This window comes from Conger conger, chromosome 17 (assembly GCF_963514075.1).
Source record: "Conger conger chromosome 17, fConCon1.1, whole genome shotgun sequence".
NCBI classification, from domain to species: Eukaryota; Metazoa; Chordata; class Actinopteri; order Anguilliformes; family Congridae; genus Conger; species Conger conger.
The window spans coordinates 14,238,150-14,257,970 of record NC_083776.1 but is presented as its reverse complement, the minus strand read 5'-3'; the positions used below and the strand labels follow the sequence as shown (position 1 = coordinate 14,257,970).

The window sequence follows — 19,821 nt, the reverse complement described above, 5'->3', positions numbered from 1 at the left end:
ACAAATACATAGACTTGAATAATTCATTCAATTCACATTAAAAATCCAATTATGCAAAATTCAATTCCCACACGGGACGACGGTGTCTGGTGTTTTTATAGCGAGTAAACGTACATAAGGAAGGATATAAAACTCTGTATGGATTTACTATATGTATACCTGCACCTTTTTCATATGGACTGTAGTTCCAATAATGAGTGAATCAGAGTAATATCTCACGAGTCTTTACACAAACCTGCCATCTGCAGTCGATTCAGTACAAGCCTGTTCATGACCCAGCCTACCAAGAATTAAAGCCAGCAATTACCCTTGATGTGCGCATTCACACAGCTCACACACTCACACACACGCAGGCAGAGGTTAATGAATAGCGCATTAATTGCGCTAGCACGTAGCTGCAGTGGGCAGACTGAGCGCGGGGTGCGGTGGGAAGGGTGAGGGGTGGGTACGTGCAGCCTCACCCCCTCTGTCTGGCAGCGAGCGTCGTGCCACCTCACTGTGCCCTTCCTTCCGCCCTCGGGCAGCGTGCAGAGAGGTGTTCAGACTGAGGTGCCAGCCCCAGCAGAGCTCCGGTGCCAGAGCTGTGTGCTCCATCTGACAGGCTGCAGTCCCCCGGCGCTGGCTAGCGCTAACGCTAATGCCGGTTTCATCACCTCAGCGGTGTGCCTGGCCCTGCCGGCGGGTCTGGGAGAGAGCGCTAGGAGGGGCGGGGAGGGGGTAGACTGGGACACATGAGGAGTGTGTGTTTGCATGTGTGTGTATGTGTGTGTGTGTGTGTGTGTGCAAGTTTGTCTCCTCTGCTGTCAGAGCAGTGGAGCCTGGCTCCAGTCTGTTAGTGCTGCTGCACTTGAGTGTCGTGTTGTGTGTGTGTGTTAGTGTGTGTGTGTGTGTGTGTGTGAGAGAGTGTGTTGTGTGTGTGTGTGTGTGTGAGAGTGTGAGTGTGAGTGTGAGTGTGAGTGTGTGTGTGTTAGTGTGTGTGTGTGTTGTGTGTGTGAGAGAGTGTGAGCATGTGTGTGTGTGTGTGTGTGTGTGTGTGTGTGTTACTGCTGCTGTGCTGCAGTGTCGTGTTGCAGTAATGTACAGGCCGGGAGAATGTGAGAAGACCCATTAAAAATGCATGGACTTCAGACACATTATCTTTTATGTACACCAATGGGCAGCCACTCGGGAGAACAAGCTTCTTAATGCATTTTTGCACTTCTGTCTCGATCGTTTGTGTGTGTTTCTGTCTCTGTATGTTGTCTTTGTGTGTGTGACTGTGCACGCATCGAAGTGTGTGTCTGTTCACGCATCGGAGTGTGTGTGTGTGTGTGTGTGTGTGTATCGGGGTGCTTTCATATGAGCAATTGTGGGTATGTGCATTGGGTGGCCATGCATACAAGTAAGTTTGTGCATATGTGTACACTTTTCTGTGTGTTAGCAGGCTAGAGTGCATCTGTGGGTGTGTGTTTGTGTGTGTGTGTGTGTTTGAGTTTGGGTGGTTGCATGTGCGAGAGTGCGTCTGTGGGTGTGTGTTTGTGCGGGTGTGTTTGGGTGGTTGCGTGTACTCGAGTGTGTGTGAGGGAGTGTGTTTGTGTGGGTGTGTGCACGTGTGTGTTTGGGTGTGTTTGGGTGGTTGAATGTACTCGAGTGCATGTGTGGGTGTGTGTTTGTGCTCTGATTTCTCCCGGGCTTTACGTCCTCTTGGTGAACTATCTGCAGCAGCACTTTAGAGCTGACAGAGCCAGCGATCAGGCTAAGTGGAAACAGGCCGATATGGATCTATCCCAGCCCACGGGAGACGCAGCCAGAGGTGTGTTGTACACTAATGTGATTCTGTCTCCCTGGCCAGATAAGCCTTCAACTTTGGAATCTCTTGTTCTGTTCAGCCTTACCCGGGTCCCCAGTCCCGGGTCCCCGGTTGCCCAGCCAAATGAGCACCGGTGGTCAGTGTTTGGCTAGCGGTTTGCTGCCTTCAGCCGGATCGGAGTAGCCTTTGCTTTAAATCTGCATCTACACTGGACTGGAATCACTCAGTGATTGTCCAGTCTCAAGCGTTGATGGTTGCATTCAGCACTGAACTGTAGTGGTGGTGTGCAGTATATAAGTTCCTTAGTCGGCACAATAGGCGACCCTGCACTTTTCGGTTCCTTAATTCGCAACTGACCATCAGTTTTTAACGGGATAATGCGCATTTCTATGCTTTACTTCTGCCTGTGGACCAGACTGCTGATTTGTGGGAGATATTTGCCCACTTGTGAGCGTCAGGGGGCAGGTGACTCCTGGACCTTCGGGGAGAGGTAGAATGCCTGCTATTGTTGAAAAGAGTGTTCTGGAAAGATTGACATCTTGTTTTCTGCAGTATCTGCATCTGAGAGTTCTGGAGAGATTGACATCTTGAAAGTGTCTGCATCTGAGCCATATTTAATCTGAACGGCTTATGGTTTGAACCCCGCTGTCGCCGATCCACTCCAGTTATGGGAACAAAACACAGAAAAGATATTCAATATAAAACATTGTGTTGAATCAGCTCTGGTAAAGTCCATTACAGTCTCACATAGTACATACTACATACCCTTTTTGGACCTAAAGTCTGTTAGATTTGAATCATCACCTAAGATAAGTGGCAGTAACACAGAATGGCCCTGTGCTCTCACTGAACAGCACTGGTGTCAGCGTGGTCATTGAGGGTAGATAGCCTAGCAGCGTGTCCTTTGATGCACTTTGTGCAAATTATTCCTGAAAAAAGGAGAAACAGCTCAATATCTTGGTGAGATAAGGCCACAGGCTGAGAGAGGTGGCCCAGAATAACAGCGCTCTCAATTACGGCATTTTGCCACTGCGAAATCATGGTGTGAGACCAGGAATAGCGCTGACTGCAGGAAGCAAAAGCATTCGGGTTTCATGAAATAGCATACGCTCAGTTTAGCACCTTACTGGTACACATGCTCACACGTACTTACACAAACTGCTGGCACAAACGCACGTGCCCAAGCAGAACCTCACGCAAGCGTGCGTGGATACAGTACATACTCAAACACAAACGCACGTGTCCAAGCAGAACCGCACGCAAGCATACATAGATACAGTACATACTCAAACACAAACGCACGTGCCCAAGCAGAACCACACTCAAGCGTGCATGGATACAGTACATACTGAAACACACACACATATATACACAGACACAGACGACCTGCTCTGGCTTCAGGCCAGCAGTGGTACAGGGCCGCAGACTGCACGGACACAGTGTTGGTGCGAGCGAATGAATAGAGCAGGAGGATATGAATTGTCTGCAGCGGAGAGGAAGACAGAGTGAGCTGTAATGAATAGAGGCTGTGAGCAGGCTCTCCAGCTCCCTGTGAGCGTTCATCATGAGCCGCTTTCATTCCTAATTTTCCAGCACAGAACAGCTTAGAACAGTGAAGCACAGCTCAGCACAGAACAGCATAGAACAGCTTAGAACAGTGAAGAACAGGACCAAACAGCACAGCTCAGAACAGCTCAGAACAGTGTTGCACAGCATAGCACAGTGCAGCCCAGCACAGTGGATAATAACAGAAGTGCATTGTGCTTTTCATCCCACACTCTTATGACACAAGCACTGTACATTGAAGGGGAGAACCTCACCTCAACCACCACCACCACCACTCCATACCAGCCACCCCTTGGTGGTGCACAGCGGCCATTTTGTAACGGAACCATCACACACCTCAGACCAGTCATTAGATCTTGCGACACCACCGCCCCACCCCACTATTTGCCACCCACTGAGTGTCTACCCTCTCCCCCTCCCCCCCGCCCCAGGTGCGTGTGCAACATCGACTGCTCCCACATCAGCTTCAACCCTGTCTGCGCATCCGACGGCAAGTCCTACGACAACCCCTGCCAGGTGAAGGAGGCCTCCTGCCAAAAGCAGGAGAGGATCGAAGTCAAGTACCTGGGCCACTGCCAAGGTCAGTGCCCACGCAGCAAAGAGTCTCGCCACCCCAGTGCGGATCTCTTACAGCGTCTTACAGCTGCTAATGTCTGTACTGTCCGTCTTCTCTTTTCAAAGAAAGAAGTCAACAAAATTGGGATTAGAAATGCAATTTACTGAAGTGGAATTTGTTCTGCCATTTTATCACTCCATACATTTGACCATTAAGTACCTTGCGCCAACATTTGACATTTCTGTATAAAGAATGATACTTTGACTTTACAGTACTCTCTTATTTTGCTGCATAAAGTATTTTTCTTTTACAATATTATTACCTAATATTCTATATTATGTATCATATTCGTATCATATTGTCATCGGTAATTATGACAATGATAATTCTTGTCATTAGGGTAAAAAACCAGAAAAACCAAAAACCAAAAAATTCCAGTTACCATACTGCAGATTGCATATATTGAACATACGGTACTTTAGCTGTCCCAAAGCTTGGGGAGCCCAGTTTCAAATCCCTTTCCTCTTGCGTTTCTTTAGTTTTGGATTTCCACACGGGGCAGCAAACAAAGCAGAGCATGCTACATAAGATGAGGAACATGGCTTCTGTCACAAGGCCTGCTCACCCTTTTCTCATCCCTCCATCCCACCCCTCCTTCTCTCTTCCCTCTATCCCACCCCTCCTTCTCTCATCCCTCTATCCCACCCCTCCTTCACTCCCTCACTCCTTTGTGCCTTACCCTCTTTCTGTCCTTCGCTGCCCCGTAGAGACTGAAAATTAAACAACAGAGGCAGCGCTCACGTCTAAGTATCAGAAATCGGGGGGTGTTTTTGGTAATTGTTGCATCATACGGCCTTCATAGGGCATGACGCTATTACTGCACCGTGCACAGCAGTACGTCACGACGCCTGATGGCTGAACAATATCGTCCGTGTCAAGTAATAATTTAAGATGTGGAGTTGACATTTTTTTTATTATTTCTCCCTGTTACCATGCCACCTGTGTGTGACATGGGCTTTATTGCTTTTGTAGACGATTTATGTGTCGACGCCAGTGTTCTTGCATCCTTATTGTATGTGCCATTCAGCAGGAGTCCCTCCTAAATTAACGGGTATAAATACACGTGTCTTCATAATGCAGGAACATTTACAAAAACCGTGTTCCGTATTTGAGAAATATCAGGCTACGTTATAATTAGGGAGCGATCAAAACACACAGGAATGTTCTGGAACAGTGTGTTCCTGGGAACAGGAGACGGCTCTTCGCACAGACACAGTTAAGGCCGGGGGGGCAGGGTTGGGGGTGACACACACAGGTCCACGTCATGCAGGGAACTGTCGAGGACTCAATTAATACGTTTCTCCATTTGATAACCTTACATTATATGACATTATAAACACGCGGCAGGCGCTCTTATCCAGAGTGACGTACACCAAAGTGCATACCCATAACCAGGGTCAAGTGCGCTGAAAGACCCCAGAGGTAAGTACACTTTCAAGTGCTAAGAATACAACGAAGATAAGGACTTGGGCCTTGTAGATCAATCTGACAATGGATTATATCTATAAAAACGTTTCCATACAACAGAACGCTCAAGAATGAGATATACTTAGGTAGGAACAACATGAGGAGACCAGTCCTCTGTGGCTCAGGGTACGTCAGTTCTGGGAAACACAACTAGCCGCTGAACACGAGAACATTATGGAAATCTTCCACGAGGGAAATCAAATAACAGCCCTGATTTCCTGTTCCCACTACCACGACCAGAAGCACTACCTTCATTAGCCACCTGAGCAGTGATTAAAGTGTAGTGCTGTGTAACTCGGCCCTGGAGCGCTGTGTAACCCTGCCCAGCAGTGCACTCTGGTGTGCGGGGTCAGTAAGGAGGGCTGCCTCGTTTAACCTGCTCCGCCGTGAGAGTCAGGGAGTGTTAAACCCTGCTCCTTCTGTCTCCCCCCCCCCTGGCCACCATCTCACACACAGGCGACATGACCACCGGTTCCAAGTCTGGAGATGGCCACTACCCCAGGAAAGACTACACAGGTAGGGAGGGGACAGAGGGTGGGGAAGCGGGGGGGGGGGGGGTGGAGAGAGAGAGTGAGAGAGAGAGAGAGAGAGTGTGTGTGAGAGAGAGAGAGAGAAAATGTGAGTGAGAGAGAGAAAGAGAGATAGAGACGGAGAGCAAAATCCAGGCAGCGATAGAGAGAGAATTAAAGATGGAGGGGGACTGAGATAGAGAGTATGAGGGAATGTAAGAATAATAGATGTAGTCACACACCAGGAAAATAAGACGTGGACTGACAAAAGAATACGATCTTGACAGACAGACAAAGATAGAAAGAGATAGAAAAACGTGCATCGAGTGGTAGAGAGAAACAGTGAGAATAACAGAGTGAATGCGTGTGTGTGTGTGTGTGTGTGCACGTGTGTGTGAGAAAGAACAAGATCTTTGACACCTCCTCCATACAAGCCCCCGGCACTTTTGCCCAGAACTGCGTAGTTTTGCTTGCGCTGTTGATGCCAGTCAGCGTTTGATCATTACAGTCACATAGGGCACTTCTACAAGTTCAAAATGTTGAAAGCAGGATTGTTGAGCAGGATTAGGGAACTCAAACGTGCCCTATAGGCACAGCATTTCACATTGCCCACAATGCATTTGCATGGGCCACATCCTCAGCCTCTGGCATACAGCCTCTGCCAGTGGGGGCACAGCACAGCATTTATGTACAACCGCCTCATAACGTGGCAGTGCCATCTCATAAATATGCCACCAATAATTGTACTGCACCATAATACTATCCTCTGAAATTTCAGTCAGCAGTTTCACTATGGAAAGGGAGATTTGAAAATATAATCTCAGTTTTAGTGTATTCACTGTATGTGATGAAGGCTATTCTAGATGCTAATGGCGGGTATAGGGGCACTTGCCACTAACATTTGTGGTCTCAAGCAAGAAAACTTACCTCAAGTACCTCAAAAAGACAGCAATATTTTGTACAGCAACACTGTATTTTTTAGCATTTCTTCCCAGTTCATTAATTGATGAAATTAATTCAGTAAATATCACTGTTTAATGTCAGTACTGTTTCCTTAGACACAGAGGTTTCAGATTGCTTATACCACAGGAAATAGTTCTTACCAAAAATAAGATTACAAAACAATTTTGAAAATATATATTAAGAAAGCAATATACACACAAACAACGTCTGGAGGCATAGCATCCCTGTATGAGTTGCTTTGGAAGTGCCCAGAACAGTATTGTCCTGATTTAAAGCACAAACTCACAAACGCAATAGTAAGGACTGTAGGTCATCAGGAACCTGTTAGTATCTAAAGATCCTTCATCATACACACAAACTGTCTGGGCCAATCTAAAACACACGAAAACTGAACATTTAAAACAATCCTTAAGGTGTAGCCAGGACACGTGTGTCAGTTCGACAAGCCTGTGGCAGTGACATCCTTCAAAAGTCAGTATAAAACTAACAACCAAAGAATGTCACTAATAATTACCTCTAAGGTTGCCCTGGGCTGCTGATGCCATAACATCTGCTACCGTAGAAGATAACTCCAGTGGAAGTGTAAACTCCAGCGGAAGTGTAAACTGGATGTCTAAGTCCCTGTAAAGCTTCCAGCCGCAAACACTGAGATGAAGAAGCTGATTAACCGTATCCTACATATTCTCAGCCCTGTGCTGAAGACGTTCTCTTCAGTGATCCAGTCATTGCGCAGGGCCAGAGAAGAGAACCTTCTGGTGATTATCCAGTAAGCCGTGTCCTGTAGAGTGGGTCTACAGCAGGGGCGCACAGCAAGGGCTGATCCGTTTCAGGATTTTGTGGCAACTTCTGCTCTTAATTATTCTATTAGGTCAATCATATCAAATTGCGATATGTGTATAAGCACCAGCTACTGTCACAGACTGCAGGTGCATCTGGTTGGAACAAAAACTGGCACATAGATCGACCCTCCAGGACAGGAGTTTTGCACCCCTGGTCTACAGCATTGACCTCTACGGGATAGAGGTCCTCTAAGGCCTCCGCTTTCCACCTCTTTAAACTCTTGTTGCAGTGGTGACATCACGATTAGTGTCGCATGAAGCGCACCTGTACCATTTATTTGGGCCCAATTAACTTCTCCCCCTGGCAGAGGGGTTTACACCATGAGTTTTCTTCAATCTGCAACATTAATTTAGTGCATTGTTACACCTCAGCAGGTCCATATTATTATTATTTTTATTTCCTTTTTCCCCTTTCAGTATTGTATAATATCGTCAGATATTCAAAACAAGCCTTTTCAAATCTACAAGCTGTGAATACCTTATTCATGATTAGCCACCGCGGCCTTGGGTGTGGGCCAGTAATGACTCAACCACACCATGCCTAATGTGACGCAATCTCCATGGCACTGGTTACTAAGCAATGCTGACCCATAATCGCCCGGCAAGGTGCAGCAAATGTCAGGCGTAGGAGAGATTGCCTACTCTCTCATCATTAGAGGAGGACTCATGCAAGCATGCTCCCTCTCACTCTCACACACACATTCCTACATATCAAACCACACATGGCCGCACACACACACACTCACACACAGATTAATGGAACAGAGTGCAGTCATTACGCCTCATCAGGTGAATGATCTCACGCCAGTACACCTTCTTCCAGCAATGAGCACTTTATAATTACACATAACCATATGCTTATTTCATATTCTTAAAAAGCATTCTCCCTGCAGTGGGCCTGAAGTTTGCATTTAAAAGCAGGTGGATGCCCCTTTAACAGAACAGAGCGGTTCTCATTTAAGAGCCATCACCATCTCCTTTCCCAGACTGCTCATTGTGGAATGCTCTGAAGAACCATTACTCGCAATTGACCTGTCTGGAGCGAGAGAGGTCCTAAACTCTTCTCTTAAAGTGTAAACAGAACCACACAAGGGTTTCAAAATGAAAAGGACAGCAAAGTAAAAAGAACTCAGGAAACAAAAATTTCTTTGTAATAGTCTGGAAAATAGACACTAACATGCCAGTCTGACACTCGCTGGGGTCCCTCTCTGTCTTTCTTGTTTTTAAAAATCCTTAGGTACCATAAACTGATGAGGTTTTTGTGGTGGTGAAATTCTGCTGTGGCTAAATGCAATAATAGTTGTGTGGCCAGTAGAGAGCTCCATAGTTAGTAGTTAGCATATGAACAAGGGTTGAGTAAATAGTTCACAAATAAGTATAGCATTAGGTTACCGCAACAGCACTCCCTGATGCCTTCGTCTTTAGCTGACTGTTAATGAATTAATTTGGACGAGTGAGAGGTCTGGGTTCAAATCCCACCTCAGAACCAGGCAATTTCTCACCCGTTACATAAGCATCAAGTCATTAATATTTCTAGAATCTGTACCTTCTTTTTATTATTTGGTAGCTAAAGGACACATAAGTTGTGTATGCATTTAACCACATGCAGGGAGCTTCATTCAAAATCATTCAAAATGTCTGCCTGGTTTTGGTGAGGAGCTCAGAAGCGTTTTTTGGGTGGGTGTGTGTGTATGGCCCATGACCCCCCCATCCCCCCCCCCCCCGGTTGCCCCCTCACTGAGCCTCTCTTCCTGCTGTCCGTACCCCAGAGGAGAAGCCAGACAAGATGGGCGAGGTGGCCATCGGCCTCTACATCCCCTGTCCTGAGCACTACAAGAACTACTGCATCCACGGAGATTGCGAGTATCCCAACAGCCTATCGCTTCCGTCCTGCAGGTAAGGAAGCACCCCTCCACCCCAAAACCCCTCCCTGGCAAAACTAGAACAGACTAACAACTAACAGTATTTAAATGGTTGTAATTTATATGGTACTTTTATCCAAAGTGCCATAAAATGTATGCTTCTCATTCACCCATTCATATACACTGACATACCAACGGCGATTGGCTGCCATGCAAGGCACCAACCAGCTCGTCAGGAGCATTTTGGGGGGTTAGGTGTCCTGCTCAGAGACACTTTGACACAACCAGGCAACCCTCAGACTACCAGATGAATGCTCTTACCACCTGAGCCAATGTCACCCCATTGTATAATGTATTATATTGTAGAATGTTGCTAGGCCAGGCCTTTGAGCTGGGTACTTCTGTGTAGGACCTGACTGACTATATGCAGTAGTTCATTGTAAAAGCGTATACAAATACAAAGACTCAGAACAGGAGTAAGGTTCATTTTCAGACAGTGTAGCTGCTAGCTGCAAGATAAGTTCGCTGACTAGCCGAACAACGTAACTTCTTAAAGCGTTCTTAAACATCATTAAAAATATCGAATTGGTGATCCTTAATCCTGACACACATCCGCTGCATTGAATTTTCTCTGCTAAACATCCAGCTGTACAAAAACAGATAATGCCTTGGACTCTAAGCTGCCAAAGTCACTCTGGCTAAGCCAAACACATGAATAATGCAGTTAGCACGTTAGCTGTGCAGTTAGCAGCATTTAGAGGAAGGGCCCGTAATCCCAACGCCGCGGCTTTTGAGCGAGGCGTCTCGCCTCAGAACCGCCGCACTAAATGGGCTGAGGAATATGCAGTTCTGAGTGCCTCCAGGATCCCTGGGTAATCGCCTTCCAGCCAGCGGATCGATAAACAGCACCTAATAGTGCAAGAACCGCTGGGGCTGAGGCTTTGCCGTTGAGCCTTCCTCTTCTCAGGCTTCCTTTCCCTGCTCTGGCGCACGTTCTGAGGAGGCCTCCCCACCCAAAGCGCCGTCGGCACCGTCTTTGAAGAGTTGTGTGCGCGCGAGTCGACCCCAGCTACCAGCCTGCGGTGTGAACTGAGCCTTGCAGAGCAGAAACGTCTGATGAAGTTACTGCGAGCAACTATGGGAGGAATTTGTGGGAAGCCGGCGGAGTAGCTACTTTGGAGGGACTTAACCCGCTGCCTTAAGTTACCGTGCTCTGTACAAGCAACGGCCTGTAGTTCTCATAATGCCAAGTCATACTGGCTAAAGCTCACATCTCCAGGAGTCTAATTCCCTTGGAAGGCCCAGGTCAAGAAACTGGCTCTGAAGAAGAAGTCCAAGATGGCTGGCTTGTTAGGATTCCCCCGCGCAGCTCGGTTAGGAGAGGCTAACACTAAAACACTTAGGCTGGATCCTACAGGCTCTTGAGCTGTGTTCTTCACTGACTGTGGGCAGCAGTCTGGAGTGGAAGGGAACAGTTCGGCTATGTACCGGCCAGGGTTCGAGGGAAGTTCGGCAAGGCTTCCTCGTGCGACGGCCGTATCGGTTCCCCTCAGAAACTCGTCCAGGCCCCCGTAGGTTCCTAGCAGTGAAGAGCTTCAGATACGCTCCCCCCCGGCGACCGTGCTCCTATGGCTTTCCGCCCGCCGCCCGCCCGCCCGCCCGTCTGTTCAGCCAACGGCGCTCTCCATGGTGGGCAAGTGGCACAGCAGAGGCCCCAAATCGGAGGAGAAAACGGCGGTATAAAATGAGGTAGGCTCAGGGGGTGTGCGCTTGCACCCCGAGGAGGCCGGCAAAAAATGTTGGTGGCCGATTATCCCTGTATCCTACAGTGACTGGGGGAAAGGGACTATTATGTTCACACCCACCAGCTGTGCCTGCGATTGGCTCCCGAGGTCCTGCAGGGGGAGGAGAGGTGTTTTCTGCCAGCTGCTGTATCCAGGGCAGTGCCATGGGAACAGGGGAAGGTTTTCTAACGGGGGGGTGGAGGGGTGGGGGGGCAATGCAGGTGTCTCAGTAACAACTCCCTCAGAGAGTGGGGGAGGATTCAGAATGGCAGCAGGGCTGTAGATAATGACATGGCATTGTTTCAGGTCCCCCCCCCAACAACACACACACACGCACACACATACATACACACAAACACCTGGGGTGGGTGGCATGGAGAAACCTGCACAGTACCAGGGTGTGGCACCCGATTGCAGCACAGCCTATGCCGACAGGATCCCGAAGATGGCCCTGCATTCAGTCGCGACTCACACACACGTAACGAGCCATGTCCACGGCAGGGCACAAAGGTGACACGATCGCCCGTCTCTGTCTTCTCAGTGAGAAGCCATGCTCAGAGGTAGCAGATGTTGAGAGTTTGCCAGAACCAACCCCCCCCACCCCCACCCCCACAAACAGGCACCCCAGTGGGTTGAGGCAGCAGGTTAGGGGGCTGGCCTCCTACCCAAGAGGTTGCAGCTTCAAATCCCAAGGCAGTACTTTGCCACGGTGTCTCAGATCGAGGCACTTAACCTGAATTGTTTCAAGTGCACAGCCAGTTCTATAAATGTCTCAAATGTCAGCTGTGTAAATTGCTCTGGATAAACATGTAATAATGGCCTGCTTTAATAGCGTGTGCTTCTCCATCTCAAAGTGAAGAGCGGTTCACCCGAGTGATGCACGGCGGCCATTTTGTGGCACAGTTTTCATCGCTGTAATGGCTGGCTCTCTCTCTTCTGCGTGCAGCTGCCACTCTGGGTTCAGCGGGCCGCAGTGCGATACGAAGGAGTACAACGTGTTGTACGTGGTGCCCGGTTCCGGAAAGCTCCGCTACGTCCTGATCGCCTCCATCATCGGCGCTGTTCAGGTGGCCATCATCTGTGTGGTGGTGCTCTGTATCACGAGGTGGGTCTGCTCTGTCACACAGACACACACACACACACACACACACACACACACACACTCTATCTGGGGTATAACTAATTTAACAGCAGCACAATGCAAATTGTCTGTTGCCTGTTCCAAGTGTATTACATGACCAGCGATGGCTGTGATGTTCCAAAAAGCCTCTCTCATCATCGCTCATGAAGGACAGGGCACTTTCAACCAGCAGGACCCAGAGTGCCTGAGTGACCAGGAAGAAAGCTTTCAGATCACAATGCACTATGCAGGCTTATACTCTGCAGCAGAACACCAGCACTGTCAGACACAGAGAGCGAGAGCAAGAAAGGGAATAATTTATAATCCATTTGGTCACTTCGCCCTTCTTCTGTGAGGTTCACAGAGAGCTGCAGTGCCCTCGCTCTCCCTAAAATTTGCACAGGGTTTCCATAGCAACCTGGGATCTGACACCGGGCCCTGAGGGAGGGGAGAGGAGGGGGCAGTGTGGATGGACTGCGTGCACACAGATTTTTGGGGTACATTTTTTTGTTCTTCCAAAGTCTTAAAGCTCAGGTCAAGCATCACCGGTTTATACATTTCATTCCCTAGGGTTTTCTGTTAAGTCTTAAACGTAGGCCCCTTGTCAAGATGTTCCCATGGTAACTATTCCGCTTGGACAAATGGACTTGCTTGACAGTGAAATGAAAGGGTGACCCAACAGGTTTCAGAAACAAAAATCACTGCTGCGTAACGTTTGATGAGCAATATGCCAACATTTAGAAGACCTCCCTCATGGACCTGTATACACACTTACACAGGCATGGCACATCTCACAAAACTCAGAAATGTCCCAAAAGATTTAAATTCTCTTTTAGACACTCGCAAACCAGCATAAAAATAAAGAGTAATGTACATGCATATAGAAGTAGCCACACATACACACAGAAGTACCTACAATACATGCTTACAGTATGTACTCACCTGTACACACACAAACACATGCGCGCGCGCACACACACACACACACACACACACACAGCATGGTGATTTAAAGCGGTTGGTGTGGTGACGACTGCAGTGGCACTGCTCAGAAAAAGCAGTAGAGGGGATTGAGATTTCCCGGCAGAATAATCAGTGCATCTGCTCTGTACAGGAGACCTTTCCCCAAATGTTAAGTGCCCCCCTGCCGCTTCAACTACACCCCCCCACCCCCCCATCGCGGCCCCTCTGAATTTATGTTCCCGCTCCCGTTTCCACTGGCTGCAGTTTGTTCGCCGGGTTTTCATCTAACGGCGCGTTTGGGGAGGTGTGGGGCTGTGCGATTGATGGAGCCAGGACAGCTTTATTAGAACCGGGGACTGCATTCTGTAACCCAGGGGCTCCTGTGTGAAACGGGGCCCGTAACCACCGTCCGCTCACGTCCTGACGTCTCTCCTGGGCGTCTTTCGCACAAACAACACAGCGCCCCCTGGTGCAGCTCCACCCCCACTTCAACCCCGGGGCGAAAACGTTTAGTTCCTGCCCAAGCTGCGATTCTCAAAGGCGCGGTCTGCATCAAACATTTCTTTCCCACAGTGCTCTGCTTCAAGCCCTCCCACAAGACTCCGCGCGGCGTGCGTGTTTCGCCCCGGGGCACCTCGCATCGATCCGCCGCCCCTCTCGAGCGGCCGTCTCCGCGGTTACCCCCGCGTAGCGCACACAGGCCCCTCTGATCCGGGGGGGTGAGAGGTTAATCAGCGGGAGTGTTCTCGGCTGGGTCGAGCATTAGCGATAGCATTATCGGCCATTAGAAGCGGCTTTCATTTACATTCATGAGAGTGTGGAGCTGAACATTACCACTGACAAACTCACGCAGGGTATGATATGCAGCGCAATGAAAACACAGGACTTGTTGTATGTCAGTACTTACAAAACAGGGGTTGTAGTAATAAATGTAATGTGGGCAGCAGACTTGCGTAGTCTTCACAAAATGCATTGCGAGGATTACTTACAGGGCACTTTTATACAAATGCGTCAGCCCGATTTTTCGAGCAAGAGGGAATTTTCGGTCATTTCCTGCCAGTTCTGTTCTGCGTTTTGTTCTTTCAAAAGCGCAAGAGCAAAGCAAGGCCCCAAGCTGTTCCAGAGTCAGTTCTGTGCAGGGCCGTGTTATCCTGACACCCCCCTGGGACTGGTCTCAGATCAGCTCTCTGACTGACTGACTGAAGCCTGGGCTCTGCCAGTGTTGGCTAGTCCCTGCAGTAATTAACGGGCCTCTAAGCCTCCCCGCACACTGAAAGGTTGAGTTCTGCTTCTGCCAGCCTGTTGGAGCCCGGAGTACAGCTGACAGGCAGATCTAATGGCAAGCGGTAAATCCTTAAATCTGGAAAAAGCTTGCGTCTTGCTCTATGCTAGGGAACTGGCTCTCCTCTCCTTTCATTCTGGCTTGGGCCCTGAGTTCTGAGGCATCTGCGCCAGCTACATCAGATATTCTCGCGCTGGCGCATTGCAACTCTGCGTTCCCCAGGGGCGCAGGAGGGCTACATGCTAGTAATCGGATATAGGAGATGCATGCACACTCTTTTATTAAAGCTAACATACACACACAAACTGAGAAACACGTATGTGTGATGGGTTTGCTTACACGTGCACGCACACAAACCCCCTGTATGGATATAGTGCACACAGGTTCCAGGGCATTGTTGGAGGCCAGACACTGGAATGAAAGGGAGAAGATGGCAGTAGACACTGGTGTGTTTACACTTACAGAATGTTCTCTGCAGGCATCGTCGATGGAATACTAATACACTGCAGAAAAAGCCTGACTTGAGAAGTGCTTGTTCTTGTAATGAATATTAAAATCTTTTTTTTTACTCTCCCAAGTAGAACATGTAAGCTTGTTTTAAGTTACTCGTTGCTTGACAAGTGAAATTATTTCAATCTTGAAATGGCCCAGCTGAAAAAAACAGCTCAAGCAAGGTTTTAAAACAGCTGGTAGCTGGTTGGCCAGCTCAGACCAGCTCACACTCTGTTTTGAAACAACTGGTAGCTGGTAATTTCAAGGTGTTTATACCTGGATTTTACACCAGGGGAGTCAAACCGTCTTACCTCATTGGCAATATTTTTGCCTTTTTTAGAAAAAAAGTAATAGAAATAAGATTTGTAAGTCTAGTCTCATCAATTCTTGTTGAGACAGACTTATTGTTTGGTTTTTGCAGTGCATTAATAAGCTCCTCCCAGCTGTGCAATCAGAGCTATCAGACAGACAGAGTTGTAGAGGACTGTGCCTTCATTACAAACACTTATTTCATCCTTCCTCGTCTCCTCATTCCTTCACTGACCCCGACACCGATTGAAGTCCACCATCTTTATGGACATCCGAACCCGTTTTAAATGTTCCTAGAAGAAACTAGAAGATCAGTTTGCGGGTAAGGAACGGAAACGTGGAGGTAAAAATGAGCGATTGGAACGAGCCGTGCTTTAGGAGGCAAGATCCTAGAGGATTGCGAGGACAGAAACAGAGATGGCCAGACAGAGAGAGAAGAGAGTTACGAAGAAAAGCCAGGAATAAGAGACGTGCACACAGGCCTGGAGACGGGATGAGAAAGGTGACAACAGGCGATGAAGAACCAAAACCCTGTCAACGGTCGGAGGCTGGGAGATGTTCTGAGACAGTAATTAAAGAGAGACATATCACCACTGCAGGTACACCCCCCCCCCCCCTCCCAGAAGCCTCAGAGACAGTGGCCCACGCTGACCTATGCAAAACATGACATTTAATAAAAGTGTTCAGGACGAAAAAAATAACACGCGCGCTGGCCCCCCCACGCCTGAGAGAACCCTCACAGCTGAAGAGTTTCGCAGAAAAGGGTAGGCCACCGAAATGAACGCGCTCTGCGTTCCGTTTGATATCAACACCTTCCGCCAGGGAATAAAAAAAAAAATACCCACTCTAAATCTCACACTAACGTTTCCTTTCCCCTACAGCACTCCTGCCAACGGTGGTGTGCGCTTAATTAAACTGTAGCCCTCGTCCCCCCTGTGAAAACCCACGTAGCAGAGTGGAAGGAGAGAGGGCCGCTCTTATTATGAATACTACATGACCTTTCCGGCAGTGGTGTCAGACTCCAGCCCTGGAGGGGGCAGCAGTCCCCGCTGCGTTTCAGTGTGTTTTGTAACTTAAGTCGCTCACAGACCTGGCTTCTCCTGCCAAAGACTGGCTGGTGATTGAAAGGAGACTGTAGACTCTCTCTCTCACTGCCATGTCAATTTGGCAGCCCTGTTTTTTGTGTGTGTGTAAACTGGATATTGTTTTAGACAAGAAATACTGTTACAGGAATGTGTACTCGGGTAACCAATTCCAAAAGTTGAATTGTGTTCAACTGTGAATACTGTGCTCCTCAGCTATGTTAAGTCCCTTCTGCCTAGATTAATTAGCAATAGTGAGAATAACATTGAGGTCAGAGATAACATGGCGGCTTCTCTCCCTTTCTGACAGGAAGTGCCCCAGGACCAATAGGATTAACCGGCAGAAACAGAACGCCACCCACTACAGCTCAGAGAACACGATGCGCGCCTCCACCAGGCTGATCTGAGGAGTCCTGGGAACAGCGAGCACGAGACGGGCGGACCGACCGCCCCACCCACCCCCTCCCGAACGCCACCCCCCTCCGCCTCCCCCCCCCCCCCCCCCCAGCCCAGACACTGTGGACTGACCCATGAGGACGGGGGGGGAAGGGGGGCGAGAGGCAGGGGCGGCACATCGAGGGGGAGGTGGGGGTGGCAGGAACTCCACACGTTGCCTTGCGTTTGTGGTATACGACACCAATGAAGACATGACGATATTACAACTATATTTGGTTATGTATGGATATATTTCAAATAGTTAAACATTGTCTTGATGGGTTTTTTTCTGTAATGTAAATAAATAATTTATATCACAAAAGTGGACGAGACTGTGCTTCTTCAGAAATCGTCTAGACACACAGCACCACCAAGGAATTCACAGAGGAAATGCACAAGAAGCAATTCTTTAGCAGCTCCCCGGCCCAGACTTCACCCGCAACAGTTCATTTGTATTGTTACATTACGTTACATTTAATTTGGCAGGTGCTCTTATCCAAAGCGACATACATGCAAGATAAGTGCATACCGAAGGTCTGTGGAACAAGAGGTCGTATAAAGTACAATTCTATTATGAATTAGCAGCTACCCCTGATGGCTGCAGCCATATCGGTCCTGGTGTCTCCACCAAGGTAAGGAGGCTCAGGCAGTTTCTGGTCACAGCCAAAGTGGGTGTTGAGAGAGAAAGAAATGAATGGGTCATATGGGATACATGCTTGACCGGAAACTGAAAGCAACTTTATTTCATAGAAATCTCTGGAAAGTTCACTGTAGCAACAAAGCCAATTTATAAAATTCCACCGCAGTTGACTTTCGATGCCCCGAGATTACTCAGTGTGACTGTGCCCCTCCACTGTTACACTTACTCCAGTAAGTCTCTCAGAGAGAACAGACAACAGACTGCACTCACAGCCAATTATCCAGTTCGCTTTTATTTAGCATAATAGCGCATCCCATTGTACGGCCCTGTCGGGCTGCGTTTATTTATGCCGCTCTGCAGAGCTAAATCTGGGTATGCGATTAAAATGGCGGTGTCTCATGTCAGGGCGTCGGGTGAGTAACAGGCCAGGCTCCGGGGTTTGAGCGTCACGGGATGACAGCTAGCTCCGAGCGGAACACGTGCATGGAGAGGCGTGAAGGCAGGACGCAGGGGAGTCGGCGTGCTGAGCACACTTTGTTACAAACGCATTCGCCCAATTTAAAAATACATGATGCGAAGCCTGAGCTAGTCCGGGCAGAGAACCCGAGAAACGCCGCCCCCTCACATGATGCTTGCGTCTAATGGGAGGGGCTGTATAAAGCACCAATCTTACCTGGTCAGGCCGTGCTGTGCTAGCTGTTGCAGCGTTGCTCAAATTGCCCTGCTGCCTGGCTCATTCTGCATGCTAAAGCCATAGTGCTGCCTGGCTCATTTTGTATCTTAAAGCCATAGCGCTGCCTGGCTCTTTCCGCACGCTAAAGCCATAGCGCTGACTGCTAAAGCCATAGCACTGCCTAGCTCTTTCTGCATGCTAAAGCCATAGTGCTGCCTGGCTCTTTCTGCAACCTAAAGCCATAGCGCTGCCTGGCTCTTTCTGTATGGTAAAGCCATAGCTCTGCCTGGCTCTTTCTGCATGCTAAAGCCATAGCGCCTATAACAAAAGTGTATAGTTCAGTATCTAGTCTTGATTCTAGTATCTGCTTTTGATTGCCTTTAGAGTCTGTTATTGGCAATTTGTCAACATGAGGCCCAGGGTTGTGCCAATGAAGCCATTATGAGGCTGAGCAATAAGAAAAAAACTGCCAAAAACAATAGGCTTTCCGAAATAAACTGTTTGGAACATCATTCAGAAGAAAAACTAACACTATTGATCAAATTTAAGCAGAAGTCAGCACTTTAACCTCACATTTATTGTTTCATTTCAAAAAGACATAGGGACTGCGCTGAACACATGATTCTGCACACAAAATGCCTAAATGTAAATGAAATAGAAACACAGTACAGCCACGAAATGTCCGCCACTGCACCGGGGCTAACGTCATCCTCTCGAAATAAAACATGGGGCGTGGCCTTTCAGCCAAAGCAGCGGTTGACGCACGGAATGCCTAGCTGCCACGGCAGACGTACCCAGTGATTCGCTTTTAGGGGTGGGTAGCTTGACCCCTGGGGCACATCGATCCCATAATTTTCTCCATTGCTCAGAAATCAAAGTCTGCATCGCCGACAGCAGTGGGGCTGTGATAAGCCCCCCCCCTCGTCACGGGGGTTGTGGAGGAGGGTGCACGTCAGGTGGAATCACAGCTAACAGCCGCTAGCAGCGTGGTTACAGAACAGGGGCTGCGTGACGGCAGGCTCCAACCCCCTCTCTGGCCATGCTGATGCGGGAAGCCGGCGGGAGTCAACTAAATTTCGAGCTGCAAATAACTTGGCTGACAGATGATCCTCACATGCGCTCGTTGCCCTGATTAATTATGGTTCTCTCCCCCGGTGCCAGCCGTCGAATAAAGACGCCAGAGACAACCGGTGTTTTTCTGCTCCAAAACTCAGCCTAAACACAGGAGGAGGCTTTTCCATTCTCGCTGAAGCGCCGCTAAATAGCATTTATGTGGAGGGAAAAAAGGGCAGCAGCCAAAATTTTTGTAAGGATTAGAGCAGCAGCTTTGAGTTCAGCAGCAGTTACGGGAGCAGAGAAGGGCGAAGATAACTGGCCCGCATGGCAGTGTAGCATGTCCAGTACTGGTCACCAGAGCCGAAGGCTATGAG

The 19,821-nt window shown here is 48.6% G+C and overlaps 1 protein-coding gene across 1 annotated transcript in view; it reads left to right on the top strand.

Moving 5' to 3' along the window:
- The window catches only part of tmeff2a (transmembrane protein with EGF-like and two follistatin-like domains 2a), an 89,718-nt gene extending 72,401 nt beyond the window's left edge, over nt 1–17,317 (top strand). Inside the window, exons 6-10 of the mRNA XM_061227011.1 lie at nt 3,787–3,935; nt 5,895–5,954; nt 9,519–9,645; nt 12,342–12,500; nt 16,954–17,317. Of these exons, the coding sequence (XP_061082995.1) occupies nt 3,787–3,935; nt 5,895–5,954; nt 9,519–9,645; nt 12,342–12,500; nt 16,954–17,050 (592 nt within the window). The 3' untranslated portion in view covers nt 17,051–17,317. The remainder of the gene's footprint in view (nt 1–3,786; nt 3,936–5,894; nt 5,955–9,518; nt 9,646–12,341; nt 12,501–16,953) is intronic.
- The last annotated feature ends 2,504 nt before the right edge of the window (nt 17,318–19,821 follow it).